Source organism: Bos indicus x Bos taurus, chromosome 18, assembly GCF_003369695.1.
Source record: "Bos indicus x Bos taurus breed Angus x Brahman F1 hybrid chromosome 18, Bos_hybrid_MaternalHap_v2.0, whole genome shotgun sequence".
NCBI classification, from domain to species: domain Eukaryota; kingdom Metazoa; phylum Chordata; class Mammalia; order Artiodactyla; family Bovidae; genus Bos; species Bos indicus x Bos taurus.
In genome coordinates, this window is record NC_040093.1 from 22,445,197 (window position 1) to 22,468,761 (window position 23,565).

The following is a 23,565-nucleotide window of genomic DNA, read 5'->3' on the forward strand; positions in this document are numbered from 1 at the left end:
GGGCTACTCTGGTTGCCCAGCAACACCTTTTCATTGCAGTGGCCTCTCTTATCGCAGAGCATGGGATCTAGGGCACGCGGGCTTCAGTAGCTGCAGCATGTGAGCTCAGTAGTTGTGGCTCCTGGGCTCTAGAACACAGTCTCAGTTGTTGCGGTGCAGGGACTTAGCTGCTTATGAGCATGTGGGAACTTCCCAGGCCAGAGATCAAACCCACCCCTCCTACATTGGCAGGCAGATGCTTTACCGCTGAGCCACCAGGGAAGCCCTTGCCTTTTAAAAAAAATATATTTATTTCATTTATTTGGCTGCCCCAGGTCTTAGTTGCAGCACAAGGGATCTTTGATCTTAGTTACGGCGTGTGGGATCTAGTTCCCCGACCAGGGATCAAACTGGGAGTATGAAGTCTTAGCCACCGGGCCACCAGGGAAGTCCCAAGGCTGAAAATACTCCATTGTATGTATATACCACACTTGATTTATCCTCATATCTCAAATGTCGATGGACATTTGAGTTGTTTCCACCTTTTGGTTACTAGGAATAATGTTGCCATGAGCATTCTTGTATAAATATCAGTTTAAGCCACTGCTTTCAATTCTGTGGGGTTATACCCAGGAGTGGAATTGCTGGTTTTTATGGTAATTGAGAATCAGAGTTTTCTAAAGATGCTTTGAGACACTAGTTTCATATTTTTGCTTCATCATTTTTTATATTCTTGAGTAGCAATGGTGAAATAAACAGGATATCCCTAACTAATGCTCAAAACAATTCCAATTGCAGGGGTTTTAAACTACCTGAAGGAGACGTTTACTCACACTCCAAGTTACGACATGAGCCCCGCCATGCTCAGTGTGCTGGTCAAAATGATGCTGGCACAAGCCCAAGAAAGCACGTTTGAGAAGGTCTGCCTCACTGGGCTCCAGAACGAATTCTTCCTCCTGGTGAAGGTGGCTCAGGAAGCGGCCAAGGTAAGCCTTGCTGTTTCCCCTGACTTCTGGGGCGAGCAGGGTGCATTGGTGTGGGCCCACTGGAGAGAGCAGGGGCTTCCCACGGCAGCTTGCCTGTGACCTGGGCAGCCTGCCCGCCCTGGCTGGCCAGAGCACTGGCTTGCGTTTTGTTGGCAAGTCAGTGTTTCAGATACGGATCACTGATTCCATCTGCAGCTGAGCCTAAAGACCAGCATAATGATGGTGGCCCAGGCTCCCTGTTAACTCTGACATTGACAACACTGGGAGCCCTTGGAATAGCTCCAAGATTGCGGAGCGGCCTCTGGCAGGGGCCGCCACAGAGAAGAAAGGGCTCTTTTTCTGCAGCCCGGATACGTGAGGGCCCCTGTGCCAGGCTCCCCACTCCCAGTGTTCCTTCCGTTCTAGGTGGGAGAGGTCTATCGGCAGCTGCACACGGCCATGAACCAGGAGCCGGTGAAGGAGAACATCCCGTACTCCTGGGCCAGCTTGGCCTGCGTGAAGGCCCACCACTATGAAGCCCTGGCCCACTACTTCACAGCCACCCTGCTCATCGACCACCAGCGTAAGGCTGGGCGGCCTGGGGCTCCGGGCTTTGGTCAGGGTTGCAGGCTTGCTGCCTCTGGGTGACACTGAGCTGAGCGAGAGCTTTCTGCTTGCCTGAGAGATGCTTAGCAGCCTGGGGGCAGAGGGTGGGGGTTACACGTAGGCCCAGGCAGCTGTCACACAGGGTGGGATGAGGGGTGATGTGGTATTGCTATGCGAGGGGGAGGGGGTAGCGTTTCTTCTGCCTGGGGTGGAGCTGACAGCTTCATGGAGATATTTCGCCTGGAATCCAGGACCAGGGCTAGATCAGGGAGATACTCACCTCAAACACAAAATCTAAGGGGATGCCCGTGAACTCAGTAATTGAGATAACGTTTTAACATGTAATTGTAGATGAATCAAAACTGAGGCAAAAATTCACGGTGATCAAAACTTTAAAAGAAGACACCGTAAAACTTTAAATGAAGACACCGGTTGGGACTTCCCTGGCAGTCCAGTGGTTAAGACTCCGTGCTTCCACTTCATGAAGCACGGGTTTGATCCCTGGTCAGGGAATTAAGATCCCACATGCGGTGTGGCGTGGTCAAAAACAAATTAATAAAAGAAAATGAAGACGCAGATAATAACGGTGGTATGCTGAGCCACATTGGAGCATGAAACAAAGGAAATTTGATGTTCATCATGAATATTTTTGCATTAATTTTGATACTTAGAAAATTGTATTAAACTATCATATATACCTTGGTGGCTGGGTTTAGAGCACCTGCTTAAATTTTCAGCCTAGGGTGAACGCCTCACTCTCCTCCCCCTAGTCTTGGCTCTGATCTGAGGTTGTAGGTGGGGAAGGGACTTTTGTTGCAATTTGTGCTCATCAAGGCAGCCCTCCAAGTAACGGAAAGGCCATCCTCTGGGGCCAGACTGCCTGGGTTCATATCTCAGCTCTGTCATTTACTAGCTAGGTGATCTTGGGCAAGTTACTTAGCTGCTCTGTGCCTCAGTTTTCTCATCTATAAAATGGAAATATGAAGAGATCCTATCTCACAAGCTGTTGTGAAAACTAAATGCTTCTGTGCAAAGCTATATAGTGCTTCTTATATGGAGGGCTCTCTGTGTTAGCTGCTCCTGCTGGGATTATTATAGTCTTTTGAGCGGAACTAGTCGGGTAAACCAATAGAAATACAGTCATTGAGGTAGGAACACAAATGGGGCAGAAGTTGGAGTCCTTGGTGTAGTCATGGAGGTTCCTCCGAGGCAGGCACTGCCATCTGAGTTAGACTTGGGACTCTGAGGGGGACTTTTCCAGTGGAACGAGGAAGGAGAGGACAGCTAGAGTGAGAACAGGATCTGACTGGGTCCTGGAATGGAGGCTGTTGAGGTAGTGCTGGGTGGTTTGGTGAAGTTAGGAATGGACATGTACCAGGGAGGGTGCAGGCAGGGAGGCCCTCAGAGGTTTAAGGCAGGGCTGTGCTTGGAGGTTCGTGAGATGGTGACTGGGAGGAAGTACAGATCAGAGCCTTGGAGCCAAATCATGAGCCCCTAGAGTGAGATTGGCCCCCCTGCACAAAGACCTTGGGTTGGATTGCCTGGGTGTGGCTAGGGCTGGAAAGGAGATCTGTTATCCCAAGTGCCTTGTTAAGCTGGGGATGTAGTTGAAAGCGGGATTTCAGTGGGTCTGTGGAGCCGTGTATAAAGGCTGCACCACGGCCATGAGAAAGGATCTATCTTGCGGTTCCTGTTGCAGTGAAGCCTGGTGAAGATGAGGACCACCAGGAGAAGTGCCTGTCCCAGCTCTACAGCCACATGCCAGAGGGACTGACACCCTTGGCCACCCTGAAGAATGTGCATCAGCGCCAGCTACTGGGTGCGTGCTGGCTCTCCTGCTCCCTTCCTCCCTTGTGTCCCATCTGACCCATCCAGCTGCTCCCACTCGCTGACAACCCCAGACAGGTTGCCAGGGCAGGGCCTGGGGAGTAGGTCTTCTGAGTCATTGTGGCCACTCTGGATTCAGAAACCAGGAGGCACAGTCCTCTAGTCTCAGCAGGCTTCCAGAGCTGTGTTCTCATGGGTTCTGTGTGTGCCCAGCCCTCCCACAGTGGAGCCAGTGCTTTGGCAGTCTTCCAGCTCCCTAGTGGTCCAGGGGATGGTCCTTGGTCATCCTATTCTGGAAGCATGCATTTCGTAGGCCACACTTAAGAACTGATAATGAATTGTCCTAGTTTGGTCTCTAACAGATCTCAGAGCAAGTTTTCTGTGTCCAAATCTGAGTTCTTCCACCACTCAAACTTGCCCCCCATCCCACCCATGCACTTTCCCCATCTCAGTGATGGTGACTTCATCTTTCTAGGTTTGCAGGCCAGAAACCTAGGACTCACTCTTTACCTTCATCTTGCTTTCTCACCCATCTTTGATTAGCAAATCTTGTTGACTCTACCTAGAAAAATATCCCAAATCTGATCACTTCTTACCTACTACCCTGGTCCAAGCCATGCTTATGTGGTGCCTGCTTAATAGACATTAACTTGCTTAAACCTCACCCAACCCTATGAGATAGATGTGGTATGATCCCCAGTTTTCATTTGAGGAGAGAGAGGTCCAGAGAGGTCACACAGCTTGCCCAGCTTTTTACCAGGAGCCCTCGTGCTCTCATCTCACCCAGAGAAGGATAGGAATCTTCACCGGTGCTTTTGAGGTTGGACATGGTCAGGCTCCTGTTCCTCTCTGGCCTCATTCTCCATCCTTCTCTGCAGCCTTCACTCTCCCCAGCGAAACTTCCAAGCCCCTTGTTGTCCTTAAACATTCAGGCATGCTGCTGTCCCAGGGCCTTTGCACTTGCTGCTCTTCTGGGAATGCTTCAGGGCTGTACTTAAGTTAACCTCCTAAAAGGCCTTTTCTGATCACACATCATAGAAGGGCGACTCCTCATTCCCCATCTTCTCAAGTACTACATCTGCCTATTACTTTTGTTTCTGCTTTATTTTTCTCCAGAACCTTAATGCCGCATGACCCATTATACATTTATTTGCTTGTTATTTTTCTGTCTTCAGTCATTAGCATGCAAACTCAATGAATATAGAGGCTAGCTTTTGCTTTATCTCTAATGCCTAGAACATTTGGTAAATGTTTGCTGAATGATAGTTCTAGAGACACAAGTGAGCATACTGCACACACATTTCAGAGGGACTGAAGCCTTCCAGGCAGATCCTTCAGGAAAGAGAATGTCCACCTTTCTGGGCAGATCCTTGGGCACTCAGGCTCTCCATGAAGTACTCACGTTGCAGTTTGTTACGCGTGACCGGTGGTGTTGATTTTCTGTGGGCAGGGAAATCCCATCTGTGCCAAGCTGTTACCCACCACGAGGAGTCCATGAGGGAGGCCAGCCTGTGCAAGAAGCTCCGCAACATCGACGTGCTGCAAGAGGTGCTGTCCGCGGCACACGAGCGGTCCCAGCTTAAGTACACTCAGCTCCGGGAGGACGATGACCTCCTGAACTTGACCGACGCTCCCGACATCGTCTGTGAGTGGCGTGGGTGCCAGTGCAGAGTGCGCTGCATGAGAGGCAGGGCTGTTCAAGTGCTCCTCTTGCCCTGGAGTCCTTACCTTCTCATTCTCAGATCGAGGCCTCCTTCATGGTCTTTGTTGACCCTTTAGTGGCAGCTGACCCCCTCCTGCCCCTCATATCGCCACCTCTGATGTCAGGGTCCTGCCACCTTGGTTGTGCTCCGACTTTCCTTCCCACTCTTCGCTGACTGCCTTTCCCAATCCCAGTCTCCCCTCTTGGCATTCTTGAGGGTCTCCTCTCCCTGGTTTCCTTCCTTTAGATTCCTTTCCTTGAAGTCTCATGACCTCCTCTGGGGTTGTAGCCATTACTGATAGTCAGGAGACCCCAGAAACTGCCTTTTACCTGGACATTTTCCCTATGCTCTATACCCACCCACATACCACCATTTTAATGGAAATCTGCACTTTGCTATCTGTCTGACACCTCCGACTGTATGATTTGAAAGCCACCTGCATCCTTATTCCTCCTCCAAGGCTTGATCTTGGAAGGTGTGGTTTCATTGATCTGTGTGTCTGTTTTTGTGCCCACGCTAATACTGTTTTGATTACTGTAACTTCATTTATAATTGAAATCAGGGAGCATGATTTCATGCTGGAGGTCTAGCTTTGTTCTTTTATCTCAAGATTGTTTTGGTTATTTGGGATCTTTTGTGGTTCTATACAAATTTTAGAATTATTTGTTCTAGTTCTGTTAAATATGCCTTTGGATTTTTGATAGTGATTGCACTGAATCAGTAGATTGCTTATATCCATATATATATATGTAACAGTTGGACATTTTAACAATATAACTTCTCTAGTCTACAGACATGGAATATCTTTCCATTTATTTGTGTTTTCTTCAGTTTCTTTTATCAGTGTCTTATAGTTTGCAGTATAGAGATCTTTCACTTCCTTGGGTAAATTCATTCCTATGTATTTTATTATTTTTGATGTAACTGTAAATTAGATTGTTTTCTTAATTTCTCTTTCTGATAGTTTGTTATTTGTGACTATACTGGATTTATGTTTATATAATGGATTTCTGTTTATTGATTTTGTATCCTGCAACTTTCCTGAATTCATTCATTAGTTCAAATATAGTCCATGGGTTTGCACAGAGTCAGATATGACTTAGCTACTGAACAACAATTAGGGTTCTCTATTTGTAGTATTATGTCATCTGCACATGGTAACAGTTTTACTCCTTTCTGATTTGGATGTCTAATTTTTTTTTTTTGTCTAATTGCTATGGCTAGGACTTCCAGTACCATGTAAAATAAAAGTTGTAAGAGTGGGCATCCCTGTCTTGTTCCTCATCTTAGAGGAGAACTTTTCAAGGTTTGTCATATGTGGCCTTTAATATGTTGAGGCTTGTTCCCTCTATACCCACTTTGTTGAGGTTTTTTCCTTTTTAATCATAAATAGATGCTGATGAGTTTGTTTCTGATTCCACTTATAGAAGAGATCTTGTACCACCAGCACTTTCTAAGCATCTCTAAGGTGTTGAGCACTGTCCTGAGTTTAGAAATATGTAAATAAACTGGTTAGTTGCTGTAGCCCTTGGGGAGGTAGTGGTCAGTTCTGCCTTGAAGGGCAGGAGTTGGGAGGTGGATGGTTGCCTGGAAAGGTGACCTTACAGTTAAAAATGACTAGACTCTTTCCAGGAGTTAGAAGAAAGGGAGTGAAGTAGCCCAATTGAGGGAACCTCCTTTGACCAAGCCCTCTTCCACCCCACTCCCTACACCTCTGTCCCCAGTCTCTGAAGTTCCACCGCATTTTCAGGGACCAGCTTCTAGAGACAGAACCCTCCTCAAGCTAGAATCCTGAGTTTGTCAGTAGTAAAGTTGGCTAATGTCTGTTGAGGATTTGAGATCTGCTAGGGAGTTGGTGATAGACAGGGAGGCCTGGCATGCTGCGGTCCACTCTTTGTTGCAAAGAGTCGGACACAACTGAGTGACTGAACTGAACTGAAGTGAGGAACAACATTAAGCCTCAGATGTATATAGAATTTCATTTTACTCATTCTCACCCTTATCTTAAAGATGAGGCAATGCAGGCTTAGAGAGATCAAAGTCTTTGCTCCAGATGACCAAGATGGTTGGTGGAAACAAGAATGCACTCAAGAATTCTCCTTTATGGACACAGGCTACTTCCTTGGCAACTTGTCCCTGCAGTGTGGTCTGTGGCTACGAAGTAGAGACAACCTCCATAGAAGGAGGGAGATGCACAGCTCCTGGTGAGGTTTTCTGGGGATGGCAGCACCAGTCTTGTAGTAGATGAGCAGCCTGCATGAGCCCAATGCTGTGTGAAACAGTAAGAAACCACAGGGTCATCCTGTGAATAGAGGTTCAGCCTTCTTGGCATTGCCAGTCTTCTTCCCCAGATTTTCTTTTTTTTTATATTGTTTTTCATGTATTCTTAGCCTGCACTGGGATCCTTTGATAAACACTGACTAGCCTCGTGGGAAGGGTTGGCTTGTTGTTGTTCAGTTGCTAAGTTGTGTTTGGCTCTTTGTGACCCCATGGACTCAGCATGCCAGGCTTCCCTGTTCTCCACTATCTCCCTGAGTTTGCTCAAACTCATGTCTATTGAGTCAGTGATGTCATCCAACCATCTCATCTTCTGTCACTCCCTTTTCCTCTTGCCCTCAATCTTTCCCAGCATCAGGGTCTTTTCCAGTGAGTCATCTCTTTGCATCAGGTGGCCAAAGTGTTGAAGCTTCAACTTCAGCATCAGTTCTTCTAATGAATATTCAGGATTGATTTCCTTTAGGATTGACTGGTTTGATCCCCTTGCAGTCCAAGGGACTCTCAACAGTCTTCTCTAGCATCACAAAACCATCAATTCTTCAGTGCTCAGGCTTGGTCCAAGTCTATGGCGCTTAGACATCCAAATCTTATGGTCCAACTCTCACATGTGTACATGACTACTGAAAAAACCATAGCTTTGACTGTATGGACCTTTGTCAGCAAAGTAATGTCTCTGCTTGTTAATATGCTCTCTGGGTGTCATAGCTTTTCTCCCAAGGAACAAGCGTCTTTTAATTTCATGGCTGCAGTGCCAAGAATATGATGGTGGAGCTATTTAGCTATTGATGCACTGATTTGGCAAACCCACTTCTCACTGTGAAATCCTCACATTGCATGTTAATAATGAAAAGAGGAAGCACGTCTTGACCAAAACTTAGTGTTGAAAGCATGGTATTTCCCCAAGAGCCACACCTGAAATGTAAGTTACTTCTCAGTAGGATTTTATGAGTATCAGAGGATGTCCACTAGAACAGGGGTCCCTAGCCACTGGGCCTCAGACCGGTACCAGGCTATGGCCTCTTAGGAAACAGGCCTCCCAGCAGAAGGTGAGCAGGGGGTGAGCTGTGTTTATAGCTGCTCCCCATCGCTTGCATTACCGCCTGAGCTCCATCTCCTGTCAGATCAGCCGCAACATTAAATTCTTGTAGGAGCATGGATCCTAACCCTAAAGTCAAGGCAGAGTATCCTGAGATTGCCATAAAATAGAAATAAAGTGCCCAATAAATGTAATGCACTTTGAATCATCCTGAAACCATCTCTGCCCCCTGATCCATGGAAAAATTGTCTTCCACAAAATGGGTCCCTAGAGCCAAAAAGGCTGGGCACTGTTGCACTAGAATGCAAATAAGCTCCCTTGAAGGCAGGGAATTTGTCTTATATCACTATCTGTCCCAGCCCCAGAGTGGGGTATAGCTCAGAGTAGATACCCAAGTGGACTTAGGCCTGAGTTTTCACAAATAACTTTCAATTACAGAATCACTTATGCTTTTACTTTTAACCTTCTTTTCCAGCTAAAACCGAGCGAGAAGTTGAAATTATAGTCCCACAGTTCTCTAAAGTGACAGTAACGGACTTCTTCCAGAAGCTGGTATGTTGAACATGTATTTCATAATGACTTGAGGGGAAGGCTTTTTTATAAGTTGCAAGTATGTAGAGATGCAATATGACATAATTTTGTTTTAAATATGTTGATCTTTTAGAGAAAATGGCAATGAACGTTCTTGTATGACTTTGTAGTGCAGATTATTGCGGATGGTATCATGAGTCTCTTGAGCAGGGCCGAATGAAATCTGTGAGGATGATCATTTCCTCTAGCTTTCAAATGCCTGACTCAGCCTTCCGATCCTAACCTAATGATGCTCTATTCCCAAGGGTCCTTTATCTGTGTTTTCGGCTAACAAGAGATGGACGGCTCCTCGAAGTATTCACTTCACTGCAGAAGAAGGGGACTTGGGGTTCACTCTGAGAGGAAACTCCCCAGTTCAAGTCCACTTCCTGGATCCGTACTGCTCTGCTGCGGTAAGCATGGATCCTTCTAGATTGGAAGCAAAACTCACTGGCACCCTTTCAGTCAGTCTGGTAAAGTACAGACAGAGTTAAGTGTTAGTTGCTCAGTCGTGTCTGACTCTTTGTGACCTGATGGGCTGTAGCCCGCCAGGCTCCCCGTCATGGGATTCTCCAGGCAAGAATACTGGAGTGGGTAGCCATTCCTTTCACCGGGAGATCTTCCCAACCCAGGGATAGGACCTGGGTCTTCTGCTTTGCAGGCAGATTCTTTACCATCTGAGCCACCAGGGTAAAGTGTGCTGTCCACACAAATACACTAGGGTGATTTGATTTAGGGCTCCTCTAAGTAAAAGGCCTGGTTTTATGTGAAAGGCCTTTCATACCTTTCTTGCCCAAAGAGAAACAGATTAATTTTTGCCTTTTTTTTTTTTAAACTGGAGTGTAATTGCTTTACAATGTTGTGTTAGTTCCTGCTGTACAATAAAATGTATCAGCTATTTGTATTCATGTATCCATCTGTCTCGGGCCCCCCTCCTACACTCTCCACACCCACCACAATTTTTGCCTTCTTGAAGTTAACTTATGCAGATAACTATTTTATTAATGAACTTGGGAACTACTTCAGGGATTTCACTGAACAGAACGTTGACCTGTATTGAAATCATATTTTTTTTTAGGCGGCAGGAACCAAGGAAGGGGATTATATTGTTTCCATTCAAGACGTGGATTGTAAGTGGCTGACGCTGAGTGAGGTTATGAAGATGCTGAAGAGCTTTGGCCAGGATGACATTGAGATGAAGGTCGTGAGCCTCCTGGATGCCACATCGACCATGGTGAGTGCTGATGCCTGCTGGCAGTAAATAGTGATGTGAAGTCAGGGTGAGTCCAGCCTCAGAGGTTTTTACCAGGACCCCTGCCTCCTGCCTGCATTTGTAACATGCCACAGATGACTGAGCTGTAAGTTTGTCATCACCAAGAATGTGTTCAACTTGGGTCAGAGAAATCACTAGAAAGCTTTTTTTTTTTTTAAATCTTAAAGAACCAATTGATCTTTCTGATTAAATTCTCTTCCATTGCAAAAGTGATACATACTCGTGGTTAAAAAATATACATATTCAAATGGTACAGAAGGTGTGTGGAAGATGCTCTTCTCAGGAGCGTTAGCACTTTCCTGTGCGATCTCGGGATGTGTCTGAGCCCGTGCAAGTTCACATGCACAGTTCTATTCTTTTGTGTCCCCAAGGAGGAGGACCTGTCGCATTCACGCTTTTCTGTACTCGCTGCATTTAATTTTGTACGTTGGATGCTTCTGTTTAGAACAGTACGCATTTACTCATTCAGCAGCCATTGACTGGGCATCAGTTGTGTGCCAGGCCCTTCTCAGGTGTTGGAGCTCCAGCTGAAATAAGATAAGGTCCTACCCCACAAAGCTGGCACTAAATACATAAAGAAGTAGTTGTGATTTTGGTCAGTGCTGTGAAGGAAATAACTTGTGTAATGGGCTAGGATGATTGGGGCTGGGAGGGGCTCCTGGACGGGGCTGCACTGAGGCTTGAGTGTCGGGAGGAACCAGCCATGTGAAGAGGCATAAGCCAAGCATATGGGGACTTCCCTAGTGTCCAGTGGTTAAGACTCCACACTTCCAATGTAGGGGGTGCGGGTTCAGTCCCTGGTTGGGGAATTAAGATCCCACATACCACGCGGCATAGCATGCCCACCCTCCCACCCCAAGAAAAAAGAGCATAGAGACAGGGGCACCAACAGGTGCAGATACCAGACCCGCTGGCAGGACTGAGCTTCACTTGCTAGAGGAACTAAAAGGCCTTTCAGCTGGAGCATCGAGACAAAGGGCCAGCGTGGTGAGAAGTGAGGTGGGAGACAGGCAGTGAAGGAAGTTTCCCCTTATGACATGCGGAATGATGTGCTGTGATGTTTATTGTAGAAAGCTGTTGTGCTGCCTGGAGGCTGGCCACGTGGCTGCAGAGCGAGCTGGCCGTGGCAGTCACCCCCGCCAGTGATGTTAGCGGCTTTACACTAGGGGGTGGCGGTGGAGGTGGGGAGCAGTGGATGTGCCCGTGACTTAACCGGGAGGCAGAGCTGACAAATTTGCAGAAGAGTTGTGTATTAAAGATGGTAGACAAAGGGAGGGCTCCTTGACTTTTGGCTTGAACAACTGCGTCATTTTTCATTATGATGGGAAGCTGGGGCCAGGGGTGAGGGGGCAGAGGAGAGAAAACACAAGTGCTGTGCTGTGAGTGTTTCATGTGCCATGAGACGCCCAAGACACATCAAGGTGACGCAGGCAGCTGAGCAGTCACATCTTTAGTTCACGGACAATGTCAGAGCTAGAAGTAAATATTTGAGGATCATCAGCACAGAGATGATGTTTCAAGCTGTAAGACACTAAATGAAATTACCCTTGAGGGGTGGAGGGCTGAGGACTAAACCTCGAAGAGACACCACAAGCATCTGGGGGTCAGGAAGATCCAGCCATGTGAAGGGGTACAAATGGGGGACTTCCCTGGTGGTCCAGTGGTTAAGACTGTGTTTCCAGCGCAGGGGATGCAGGTTCAATCCCTGGTTGGGGAATTAAGATCCCCAAGGAGGAGCGAAAGGGAGTGCAAAGTAGGTGTGAAGGTGGGATAAAAAGCAGTTCTGAAACCAAGAAAAGAAAATCCTGCCGGAGAGAGTAGTGGTTTGTGTTGAACACAGCTAAGAGGTGGAGAATGAGGTGAGCAGAGCTGTGTTTGTCGTACCTGGCAGCAGGGCAACAGGACACTTCCAGTTTGGGCCGCACTGCATGGCATGTGGGATCTTAGTTCCCCTACCAGGGATCAAACCCATACCCCCTGCAGTGGAAGCACAGAGTCCTAACCACTGGACCGCCAGGGAAGTCCCCCAAAGGACACTTTTTCATGGGGAAATGGCAACAGAACTCAGACTAGAGAGGGTCAGAGAGTGAATGAAGGTGTGACTCCATTAAGAAATGTTCAGAATAGGCAGATTCACAGAAATAGAATGTAGGTTAGTGCTTGCCAGGAGGCTGGGGCACCAGGGAATGAGGAGAAGCTGCTGATGGGTACAGGGTGGGTTTCTTTCCCGTTTTTTTGTTTTTGCCACACTGTGTGGCTTTTGGGATCTTAGTTCCCAAAGAACCCAGGCCACCACAGTGAAAGTGCCAAGTTGTAACAACTGGAGCACCAGGCAAGTCTAATGGGCAGTTTTATATTAATAGAATAGGGAGAGGCGTCTTCATCCGGAGGTGCCGAACTCAGGAAGGACATTTTATCGTGAATTCCCCCCCTTTCTTGCTGCATCATTCAAACTTCTTTCCTGGATTTATACTGATGAACAATGTGCCCAGCGGCTGCAGATATATATTGTATGTCTGCTTATACATACAGCCTGATTTCAGTGCCTGGAACAAGGTAGATGGTCAGTAAACATTCTGTAAGCAAAGTAATCTCAGTATTAGGCAAACCTTAGAAGCATGTGATACCTCACACGGAAGTCTTTAGAAAACAAATTCCTTCACATTTCCCACTTAAATCCTGCACAATCCTAAAAAAGTTAACAGTAGTGTTGAGTGGGCATGGAGTTCACTTGGGGAAGATGGATAAGTTCTGGAGGTGGGTGGTGGTGATGGCTGCATAGCAGTGTGAGTGTACTTAAGGCAACGAGTGGTTAAAATAGTAAATTTTATGTTTATTTCATCAGTTTAAAAAACTGGAAAAATTTAATCATAACCTTGTTACCATGGATTCTGTTGTCTTTAAAGAGAACGTGCTTAGTCACTCAGTTGTGTTTGATTCTTTGCAATCCCATGGACCGTAGCCCACCAGGCTTCTCTGTCCGTGGGATTCTCCAGGCAAGACTACTGGCATGGGTTGCCTTTCCCTGCTCCAGGGGATCTTCCCAACCCAGGGACTGAACCCAAGTCTCCTGTATTGCAGGCGGATTCTTTACCATCTGAGCCGCCATATCTACTGGTGTGGGCTGAAATCCAGGCTACATTAAGTGAAGAAAGCAGGGTGCAAACCCATGTACATAGTGTGTTCTTAAGGAAAGACAAATGGTGCTGTATACTTAACACATATCAATACCTGTTGCTGCTGCTAAGTCACTTCAGTCGTGTCCGACTCTGTGTGACCCCGAAGACGGCAGCCCACCAGGCTCCCCCGTCCCTGGGATTCTCCAGGCAAGAACACTGGAGTGGGTTGCCATTTCCTTCTCCAGTGCATGAAACTGAAAAGTGAAAGTGAAGTCGCTCAGTCATGTCCGACCCTCAGCGACCCCATGGACTGCAGCCTACCAGGCTCCTCCATCCATAGGATTTTCCAGCCAAGAGCACTGGAGTGGGGTGCCACTGCCTTCTCCGATCAATACCTGTATATGAATGTTATTTCTACAAATGTAACAGATAGTGGTTGCCTCAGTGGACAGGGCTGAAAGGCGGGAGGGACGCCTGCTGTTCCCCTGATGCATTTTCGTATTATTGACCATAAGTGTGTATTACTTTTTCAAATGTAATAACCTTTAAAAGTGAGTAGTGGTCCCTAGCTTAAATGACTACTATTGAGTATATTCCTTAAGAATTGTCCTTGTTCTTAAGAACCTAATCCTATATCAGCATTAGTCACTGAATCTCAGAATTATATCACTTAAAGAGGATGCCATGAGTGCAGAATGTGAGTCTCAAAACTTGGCAGTCATTTCTCTGACATCTTGATTTCTAACCATTTTAACAACACTTTATAAATGGTTAAATGGGATCTAACCATTCTTTTCATAATTTAAATCATGTATATAAATTACTTCCTATAACAGAAAAATATGTCTGCCTAAAATATTCATTTCACTATAATCACAGCATATCAAGACAGGTTTTGAGAATAAAAAGAATTCATTATTTGGAAGATAAAACAACCATTTAACTGTTCTTCTTTTTCTGTGTTACAGCATAGTAAATGTGCCACATACTCTGTGGGAATGCAGAAGACTTACTCCATGATCTGCTTAGGCATTGATGTTGACGATAAAACTGATAAAACCAAGAAAGTCTCGAAAAAGCTCTCGTTTCTGAGCTGGGGCACCAACAAGAACAGACAGAAGTCGGCGAGCACCCTGTGCCTCCCGTCGGTTGGTGTCACGATGCCTCCGGTCAAGAAGAAGCTCTCCTCTCCGTTCAGCCTTCTCAACACTGACAGCTCTTTGTACTGATGTGAAGAAGCGAGAGCGCTTCTTGTGCTGACTGGGCCTTCGTGTTTGTGCCATAGAGGAAGATTTCTCAATATTCTCAAATCCCATTTTCTCAGAGCATAAACATACAACTGATATGTCCTTGAGTGTAAGTAACAAGAAGCCTCTAGAAGCTTGTGGAAGACAAACTTAATTAGAGGAGTCTAACCATACTGCTGCAAGTTATTTATTACATAAAGTATTGTAAATAGAATAATGTGGAAATATGGCTGTTTTTAATGACCATAATTAGGACTCTTAGTTACTTACTGTCAGAGTTCAATTAGGATTTATGGGTCCTATTAGTAAGTTTTTAGGCTCGGGTGATACATAGATTAATTCCTTAACTCGGAATTCAGATGACCCCAAACTCAGACAGGGGGAGGGACTATAATGCTAGACTAAGTGTTATTAAAAATTGTTCCAAAGACCTGCTGCCTAAGGGGGAATCATTAACCTAGAACAAGATTTTACTATTATTTCTAGATAATATGAATGCTATTTCCAGATAAAATCTAGTGCCAAATTTGTCATGACTTTAGATTTAAAAAAAAAAAAAACTTTTAGGAGCAGTTTTTCTTCCATTTTATGTCACTTAAAAGTCGCTAACACAGTGGCCGTGTTAGATGAAGATGCCGTCTACAAGGTAGATAATATACTGTTTGATACTCAAAACATTTCTCATTTTGTTTAAAGTAGAAAGTACATAATTGTATATTTTAAGAGTCTTTAGGAAGGGTTAAAAACGTTGTACAAGGTCAAGATGTAAATGACTCAAGTTTAGAGCTCTATTTGACTTTGTAAAATGGCATTGGCTTATCTTGCTATACATTGGATGACACAGTGATTCTAAGATTCACTGTTGACATAGTATAAGTTATATATCTTCTACAGATCTAGCACTGCCATGTCATTTTGAGAATAAATGAACTTAAAATATTTTCTAGTGTGTAATGTCAAAAGGGAAGCAACCATATTTGGGAAAGTGTATCCACTGTTCTTACTGATATTTTTGTATAAATATTTAAATAAACACATTCATTTGCCTCAGTTAATGGTTTCCACTTTGATTTCACTTTCTTACCCTAATGCACAGAAGTTTTATTGTACTGGATTTTTAAAAGTTTGGACTTTCCTGGTGGAGCAGTGGATAGGACTCTCCCTGCCAGTGCAAAGGACATGGGTTTGATTCCTGGTCCGGGAAGATTCCACATGCTGCAGGGCAGCTAAGCCCCTGCACCACAACTATTAAGCCTGTGCTCTAGAGCTGGGTGCCCCAGCTCCTGAAGCCCAAGTGCCCTGGAGCCAGGCAGCCACAACTCCTGAAGCCTGCACACTCTGGGGCCCTCGAGCCACAACTAATGAGCCCTGTGTCACAACTCTGGAAGCCTGAGTGCCCTAGGGCCTATCAAATCACAACTGCTGAGCCCGTGTGCTCTAACTACTGAAGCCTGTGCGCCCAGAGCCTGTGCGCCACAAGAGAAGCCACCACCACGAGAAGCCTGAGCACCAAAACTAGAGAGTAGCCCCCGCTCTCTGCAACTAGAGAAAGCCTGTGTGCGACAACAAAGTCCCAGTGCAGCCAAAAATAATAAATAAATAAGCAGTGTGTATGTAAACAAACAAAAAAAAGTAATAAAAAAAGTTACTGGGACTTCCCTGGTGGTCCAGTGGCTGAGACTCTGCTCTCCCAATACACTGGGCCCAGGTTCATCCCCTGGTCAGGGAACTAGACTCCACATGCGGCAACTTAAGAGTTCACATGCCACAGGTAAAGATCTAGTGTGCCACAACTAAGACGCGGGGCAACCAAGTAAATATATAAATATATACATTTTTTAAAAAATTACTAACATTTCACAAAATAGGACTTTGAGAGCTTTCAAGATGTCTTAGTGTCCTCGAAAAGGTATGGCCTCTTTAATTGTATTTTTTTTGGTCTTTTTTTAAAAATTGGAGTGTAATTGCTTTACAATGTTATGTTGGTTTCTTGTGTACAATGAAGCAAATCAGCTATATGTATACATAGATCCCCTCTCTCTTGGATCTCCTCCCCTCAACCCCATGCAATCTATCTAGGTCACCACATAGCATGAAGTCGAGCTCCATTCACTGTAGTCAATTCCCACTAGCTATCTACTTTACACATGACATGCATATATGTCAATCACAATCTCCCAATTTATCCCATCCCCACCTCTCTGTGTCTACCTGTCAATTGTCTACATTTGTATCTCTATTCCTGCCCTGTAACATTTTGAATTCCATACATGTGTTAATATATGATATTTGTTTTTCTCTTTTGACTTCCTTCACTCTGCGTGAAAGACTCTAGGTCCATCCACATCTTTACAAATGACCCAACATCATTCTTTGTGATGGCCGAGTAAATTCCAACGTGTGTGTGTGTGTGTGTGTGTGTGTGTGTGTGTGTGTGTGTGGTGTGTGTGTGTGTAGTTGTTGTTCAGTGTACTTATTTTTCAGATGAGCAACTGTACATTTTGGTCTCTAGCCCCAGGCTCTCCTCAGCTGGCCCTGCCACTTCCCTGTGCATCTTTTGGTCGCTGGGCTATCCATTTACAAACACATTCTTCCGTCCCTCACACACGCTGGCTTTTTATCTTACGGTGGGAACTCCAGACTCCAGGCCTTCTGTGTTCAGAAGACGTGCTCAGTGATTATAAACAAACTGTGCAACTACCAGGAAGGGAGACAGAAAGGGAAAAAAAGGCAGTACAATTGTTTGTTGACACTGGCAGCTACCCTCACAGCACAGGTACACTAAGACCAGACCTGAAGAACGGTGGCTCTGCCAGCAGGAACAAGGAGCTTATGGTAACAGTGCTTCATTGTAGGTTTGTTTCCTTTAAACAGTCATATCCTCCACCTTCCATAATAGATAAGGTCAAGGTCACACATTAAAATCCTCCGAGGCTGCCTTTCTGCTGAATCTGAGGTTCCCTTAGCAAAGTGCCCACCAGCCCACTTCATGCTAGCAGGATGAGGGCAGTGCCATCTGGCGCAGGCCCACTAATCGAAGTACATGCCTAAGGCCAGAGAACAGGCCATGACCACTGGCAGGCTCCATTCAGGCCTCTTCTCACCTTTCCCTAATTGTAAAAGGAACTCCGCTTTTTTTAGTTTAAATATTTGCTTGCAGTTTATTTTGGTTTTCCTAAATAGACATTCACATCTGTAAACAATAGGATGTTGGTTTCAGCCCCAACCCCCGACTCCTTACAAGTCTTTGTTCTCACACATTGGCTGGAACTGCCATTTGCTGCTGTTAGTCGCTAAGCCGTGTCCGGCCCTGTTGTACTCCATGGACCGTTGCACACTAGACTCCCCATGGGATTTCCCAAGCAAGGGTACTGGAGTGGGTTGCCATTTCCTTCTCCAAGGAACTCTTTTCTTCGTGTGAAAAGAAAACAAGATCCTGCAGTCCAGAGATGAGACGCCCATGAGGGGAGCCCTCACCTGGGCTGGCTGAAGAATGCATGAATGCGCTGGGCTGCTGCTGGTCCTACTACCGCCTCCAGTTCTCGGAGAGACGCGTTGCTTAGTTGCTGGATACTTGGAAACCTCTGAAGCAGGAGGGGGGCTTTCACTTTCCCGACTCCTGGGATCTGCTGCACACTTCGGAGGAGCGCCGGCTCAGAGACCAGAGCCCGTTTCTTCCTGAGAAAAGGGTTTTTACTGGGCTCTCTGGTTTGCTCTTGAACCTGAACGGAAATGAAAGAAGCACATGAGCGCCCTCTAGAGGACCTGTGGTTTTCTTAACATTTTGTTTTGCGGAAGTTTAGTTTTAGCTTTTGGAGAAGGAAATGGCAACCCACTCCAGTGTTCTTCCCTGGAGAATCCCAGGGACGGCGGAGCCTGGTGGGCTGCCGTCTATGGGGTCGCACGGAGTCGGACACGACTGAAGCGACTTAGCAGCAGCAGTTTTAGCTTTTCCACGTAGTTCAGCTTGATTTACCACTATAAATGTTCTCATATATACCATGAATATAATTTTTCAGGCATCAGTAAAATTATTAAAAGATGAACATGACTACACAAAGGAGTGAGAGGTAAAAATTAATCTACAAAAACTTGAATTTTTAGAATGCTTAGGATAAAACCAATGAAAACCTACACTAAAGAATTCAAACACGATCCTATGGCCCACTAAGAAACAGTTCAGTAGTATAGGATTACATGATGGCTCCAACTGCCTGATACAGGGCTTGGAAGAAGCTTGCCTATCAACGGAGAAACTCAGTCTTCAGTTAGTGGTAGATACAGGAAGGCACATAGTAACAGCGTTAAATCAAAGTGACTCAGGAAGAGTGAAGCAAGAGAAAAGATCAGTGTCTGGAGAAGAGTTTGTGAACTATACAGGGCTGACTGCATTTCCAATGTGGTTCTCAACCCCAGCTGCACATCAGAGGGAGAGGTTTAGAAACAGCACAACAAAAATTGATGCATAAGCCTGACCCCATGTTCGGATTCTTAATCAGTCTGAAGCAAGGCTCACGTATCACTTTTTTTTAAAAGTTCCCCAGGAAATTCTAATCTCATATGATATCACTTCTGTATGGAATCTAATTTTTTAAATAAATGATACAAAGGAACTTATTTGCAAAACAGAAACAGACTTACAGATATTAAAAACAAAGTTATGGTTACCAAAGGGGAAACGGGGGAGGGGTGGGAGGAGGGATAAAACAAGATCTTAAGATTAACATACACACACCACTATATAGTGTATGTATAACCAACAAGGAATTACTGTATAGCAATGGCACCCCACTCCAGTACTCTTGCCTGGAAAATCCCATGGACAGAGGAGCCTGGTAGGCTGCAGTCCATGGGATCGCTAAGAGTCGGACACGACTGAGCGACTTCACTTTCACTTTTCACTTTCATGCACTGGAGAAGGAGATGGCAACCCACTCCGGTGTTCTTGCCTGGAGAATCCCAGGGACGGTGGAGCCTGGTGGGCTGCCGTCTATGGGGTCGCACAGAGTCAGACACAACTGAAGCGACTTAGCAGCAGCAGCAGCAGCAGCATGGGAACTCTACTCAATATTCTATGATAATCTATATGAGAAAAAAATATCTCAAAAAGAATGAATGTATGTGTAACTGAATCACTCTGCTATATACCTGAAACACAACACTGTAAATCAACTATATTCCAATAAAATTTTTTAAAAAGTTCCCCAGGAAATTCTAATGTACAGCCATGCTGAATAATCAATGAGGACAATGGAAAACCACTAGGTTAAAAAGAACACATGAACTTGCAGACAGAATTTCTGATGCTTAACAGAAGATACGCAGGGAGGAGGCTAAGTAGCCACTAACTGACAATGTCACCAGCTTAAATGCAGAATAGTGCACGAAGGAGTCATCATAGCCTGAGAGGTTAAAATCAGGTCTCCAACTTGTTCACCTTGTTATATGCTTGCCTAGACAGGGCAGCAAGCTCAGCTAGCTGCCGAGGGAGCTTCTGAACTTAAATTCATCAAAAAGATTTTAGAAACCAATCCAGAGATGGATAAAGACTGGCTTCATGGATTATACAGATAATAAGGGCAGGTGCCAGAAAAGGATCCAGGAAGATCACTCGGAAGTCCTAAACCAGGGCTACTGTGGAGGAGTAGGAATGGGTACTTACCAACTGAATAATGAGGCAGGATGCTTCCATCTGGCTGGCTACTGGAAGCAACACCATCCCAAGATCCAGAACAGTGAACTTCTGTACAGCTGGAAAATACTGTTCACTCATCTGCGTTTTTTCAACTACCACAATCCCTTGAAGTTTATTGGACTTCAAAAAAAAAAAAAAAAAAGGAAAGAAACAGGAAATATTCTGTAACAAAATTCCATTCAAGATAAAGCAGCTATCCAAGGGTGTAATGGCCAATGCTTTTATACAGATTATTCCAAGGGAGGGGAAGAAGTCCATTTGTTTAACTCAGTACTTACATTTCTAACCCGAACAAGTCTCTTTCTGTAGCCATTTCCTGCCACCAACTCAGCTTCGGTGATGTAAAGAATGCAGGATTTGCTAGATAAGTAAAAATCTACCGGTGTCAGGCCATCCTCAAAAACGAGTTTAATTTTCCCTTAAAACACAGACAAGAAAATAAGTTCCGTATTCATTAGATGAAAACACGGCAATAGATGGAACTTTTTAAAAAGTAGGGTGAGGTGAGAGAGGGCTTGTTCAGAGGGAGCCCACTGACCTTGCATTCCCTGTGCCAGCTGCGAACCGCGCCATTTCTCATTGGCCACAATGTGCCCAAATGGTACATGCATGGGGCCAGTGCTATCAGGGGGGTTGCTTTCCATCGGCGGCCTCGATCTAATGAGGGGAATGCAAGACGGCACTTAAGCAGATTCTTCAGCACACAGCCCGTTTCACTCGAAGCCCGGGCCCCTTTGGCAGGAGCCCGACTGCAGGGTGTTCTTTAAAAGGCTGGATTACAGGCGAAAGTTTAAGAACCAGGAGATTCCTGTCCTGGAAGAAGCGCCCTTTATTTCCGTCACCTGTCTTGCCCCTGAAACCCTGGCTCGGTCCGCGCCATGGCACCTTAGTCCAGTCCGGGGGGGTAGCGAGCTAGCCACCACGGCACCAGGTTTGGGTCTCCCGCAACGTTACCTGCTGAGCGACACATCTGGGTTGCCTCCTGAACTCCTCGCTACTCTCTCATCTTGCCCGCCCCCCGCCTCTCCTGGCGCCGGATAGGCTATGGCTCCAGAGATCGACATCTGACCTGACCAATAAGAGAATGGACAGCGCCCTGGAGAGGATTTGAGTGGTACCCACTGGTTGCCAAGAGCGACGGACGTGAAGTAACCTCCTCTCTGATTGGTCGGAGCAAAAACGGAGCCAATGGCAGATGTAGTTGTTGCGAAGTCCGTAGCCGAGAAAAGGCGTCTGGCTAGGCCAACTCGAGGCGTCGGCAGACTTTAGGGAGCGGTCCTCACCTCCGATCTTCTGTGCAGTCCAGTAAGGGTCTGGCCATCAACCACAGCAAGGATGCTCCTGGGGTTTCGGAGAGGCCACAAGAGGAAGTATGTAAGTATATCTGCACCCAGCCTGCGTTCTGGCCCGTGGGGCCGGGAGTAAAGTGCAGAGGGTTTGGGATTTGGGATGGAGGCAAGATAGCGGCCCAACAGGAAGTGGTTTTCCTTTCGAGAAGCCCAGCTGTTTACTGTTTAGAACATTAATTTTCTGTTCTAGTGGCGGCCTCAGTTGATAGGACTCGCCCTGTCTCGCCTGTAACTTTCGCTCGGGTGTCGGGGAGTTCACTCCTGCCGACACACTCCTGTCTAGTTCCAGCTGGGATGTCATTCTGGATTCCTCCCTCCGCCACGTACCACCTACACTCTGCCTACCCCGTCCTCCAGCATCTACTTGGACTGCTGCAGCAGCTCCCTTTCCCTCTGTCCATTCTTCACAAAGCACCCAAAGGGATTCTTTTAAAATGCAATTCTGATTCGTGCCTAATGCCCTCAAGTCACACACATGGACGCTCCAGCTGTTTCCATCTTGCTATTCCTTCAGCCTTTTTCTTCTGCCTGGAATGCTTCCCTCCAAAACTTCCCGTGGCAATTCTTTCACTGCCGGCACACTCTCCCGGGCTCATTCGTTGATCCCTCTTGCTGCTAGTGAGCCTGACACCGATGGTTCTTGCCCCCACCCCCACCCCCAGTCTATTTATCCTACCAATGTACTCATTGCTGTCTTTCCCAGGCCTGATTTCTCATTCCGTGGGTCATCATCATAGCCACTACTTTCCACCCAAGTCGCCTTCCTCCTGTTTTTCTTTTTCATACTTGCCTGGTGAACCCCCAAACCTGCTTAGATCCAGGTCTTCATAAACTCAGTACTTTAAATGCAAAGAAAGCATTTTGATAAGGGTACTTCTGAACTCCCTTTCAAATTGGAATTCCTAAAGCATGTCTAACTCAGCTTCCTGTTCTTAGCTGTGTGGCTTGCTGAAGTCTTTTTTTTTTTTTGGCTGTGCTGGGTCTTCTTGCAAGGGGTGAAGACTTCTCTGGTTGTGGCACGTGGGCTTAGTTACCCTGAGGCATGTGGGACCTTAGTTCCATACCAGGGATTGAAACTGCTTCCCCTCCATTGGAAGGAGGACTCCTTACCACTGGACCACCAGGGAGATCCCCTGAAGTCATTTTAGACAGGTGGATGTTGAGAAGCAGTGAAGGCATAGCTGAAGCATATTTTGCCATTGCAATTTTGCTAACTCAGCATGTTTATTGATGTTTTTATTGTGTTACTGAATTCCTACTGTGTGTGTGTGCCAGATACCCCACAATTGATTGAGAGCCTATGGCCACGCTGGCTAAAGGGTAGACAAACCCATAAGTCATTCAGCACAAAATGGTAAGGCAAAAAAATGCTCTAGCGGTGAGTACCAGGGAAGGGGCCGCATAGTCAGCCTGGAGAGTTTACCTGGGCCTTGGGAGGAATAAGGAAGGAGAATTCCAGGTGGAGAAAACAGCATATACAAAAGCCCGACAAAGGATGAATCATCTGCTGTGTGGAAATGGAAAGGCAGTTTTGAGTGCCACAGCGTGGAGATACCCTTACAGTAGCCATGAGGAGGGCCGGCCATTGCTGGGAACCAGCCGACAGCAGCCTCAGCAGCCTTCTGGGACACGAGAGGACATTTCTCTGTCAATGAGAGAGGAGGGCTGCCCACAGGAGTTTTCATGCTGGGTTGAGATAGGACCATCCTGTGTTTTAGAGACTGGAGGCAGGAGAACCATAGTTAGGAAGTGATTATCGTGGTACAGAGGAGATACACTCAGCCTGCTATAGGAGATTCACTCCATCAAAAAAATAAACAGAACTCACAAGGCCTTTTTGGAGGACCTACTGGATGCCATCCCCTGGGGATTCAAAGGTGAAGAAAAGGCCTTTTTGTCCTTGAGCCTCTGCCAGGTAG

General features: G+C 46.1%; 3 protein-coding genes across 8 annotated transcripts in view; 2 read left to right on the forward strand and 1 right to left on the reverse strand.

The window, feature by feature from the left end:
* The window catches only part of RHPN2 (rhophilin Rho GTPase binding protein 2), a 70,490-nt gene extending 54,833 nt beyond the window's left edge, over positions 1 to 15,657 (forward strand). The window contains exons 8-15 of the mRNA XM_027515998.1: positions 778 to 965; positions 1,371 to 1,527; positions 3,250 to 3,369; positions 4,828 to 5,022; positions 8,869 to 8,945; positions 9,230 to 9,376; positions 10,042 to 10,197; positions 14,324 to 15,657. Coding sequence (XP_027371799.1) covers positions 778 to 965; positions 1,371 to 1,527; positions 3,250 to 3,369; positions 4,828 to 5,022; positions 8,869 to 8,945; positions 9,230 to 9,376; positions 10,042 to 10,197; positions 14,324 to 14,584 — 1,301 coding nt within the window. The 3' untranslated portion in view covers positions 14,585 to 15,657. The remainder of the gene's footprint in view (positions 1 to 777; positions 966 to 1,370; positions 1,528 to 3,249; positions 3,370 to 4,827; positions 5,023 to 8,868; positions 8,946 to 9,229; positions 9,377 to 10,041; positions 10,198 to 14,323) is intronic.
* Positions 15,658 to 17,734: 2,077 nt separating this feature from the next.
* FAAP24 (FA core complex associated protein 24) lies at positions 17,735 to 21,322 on the reverse strand. The gene is made up of 5 exons (XM_027515999.1): positions 21,252 to 21,322; positions 20,836 to 20,954; positions 20,576 to 20,715; positions 20,265 to 20,417; positions 17,735 to 18,324 (listed from the first exon to the last, which is right to left on the reverse strand). The coding sequence occupies exons 2-5, from the start codon at positions 20,939 to 20,941 to the stop codon at positions 18,076 to 18,078; spliced, it is 648 nt and encodes a 215-aa protein (XP_027371800.1). The 5' UTR covers positions 20,942 to 20,954; positions 21,252 to 21,322; the 3' UTR covers positions 17,735 to 18,075.
* Positions 21,323 to 21,497: 175 nt separating this feature from the next.
* CEP89 (centrosomal protein 89) overlaps positions 21,498 to 23,565 on the forward strand; it is an 85,068-nt gene continuing 83,000 nt past the window's right edge. For 4 of the 6 annotated variants that reach the window (XM_027516000.1, XM_027516001.1, XM_027516002.1 and 1 more), the window contains exon 1: positions 21,499 to 21,671. In XM_027516000.1, coding sequence (XP_027371801.1) covers positions 21,633 to 21,671 — 39 coding nt within the window. In that variant the 5' untranslated portion in view covers positions 21,499 to 21,632. Of the gene's footprint in view, positions 21,672 to 23,565 lie in introns of all 6 variants that reach the window. The other 2 variants (XM_027516004.1, XM_027516003.1) reach the window with 1 other exon arrangement.

Bases quoted from the DNA above. Each gene is read 5' to 3' on its own strand.
- FAAP24 (XM_027515999.1), bottom strand. From the start codon at position 20,941: ATGGAAAGCAACCCCCCTGATAGCACTGGCCCCATGCATGTACCATTT. The intron at 20,716-20,835 runs GTCAGTGGGCTC...CTGTGTTTTAAG, and splicing joins GCTGGCACAGGGAATGCAAG to GGAAAATTAAACTCGTTTTT. The intron at 18,325-20,264 runs GTAAGTACCCAT...ATTTCCGTTCAG, and splicing joins CCTGCCTCATTATTCAGTTG to GTTCAAGAGCAAACCAGAGA.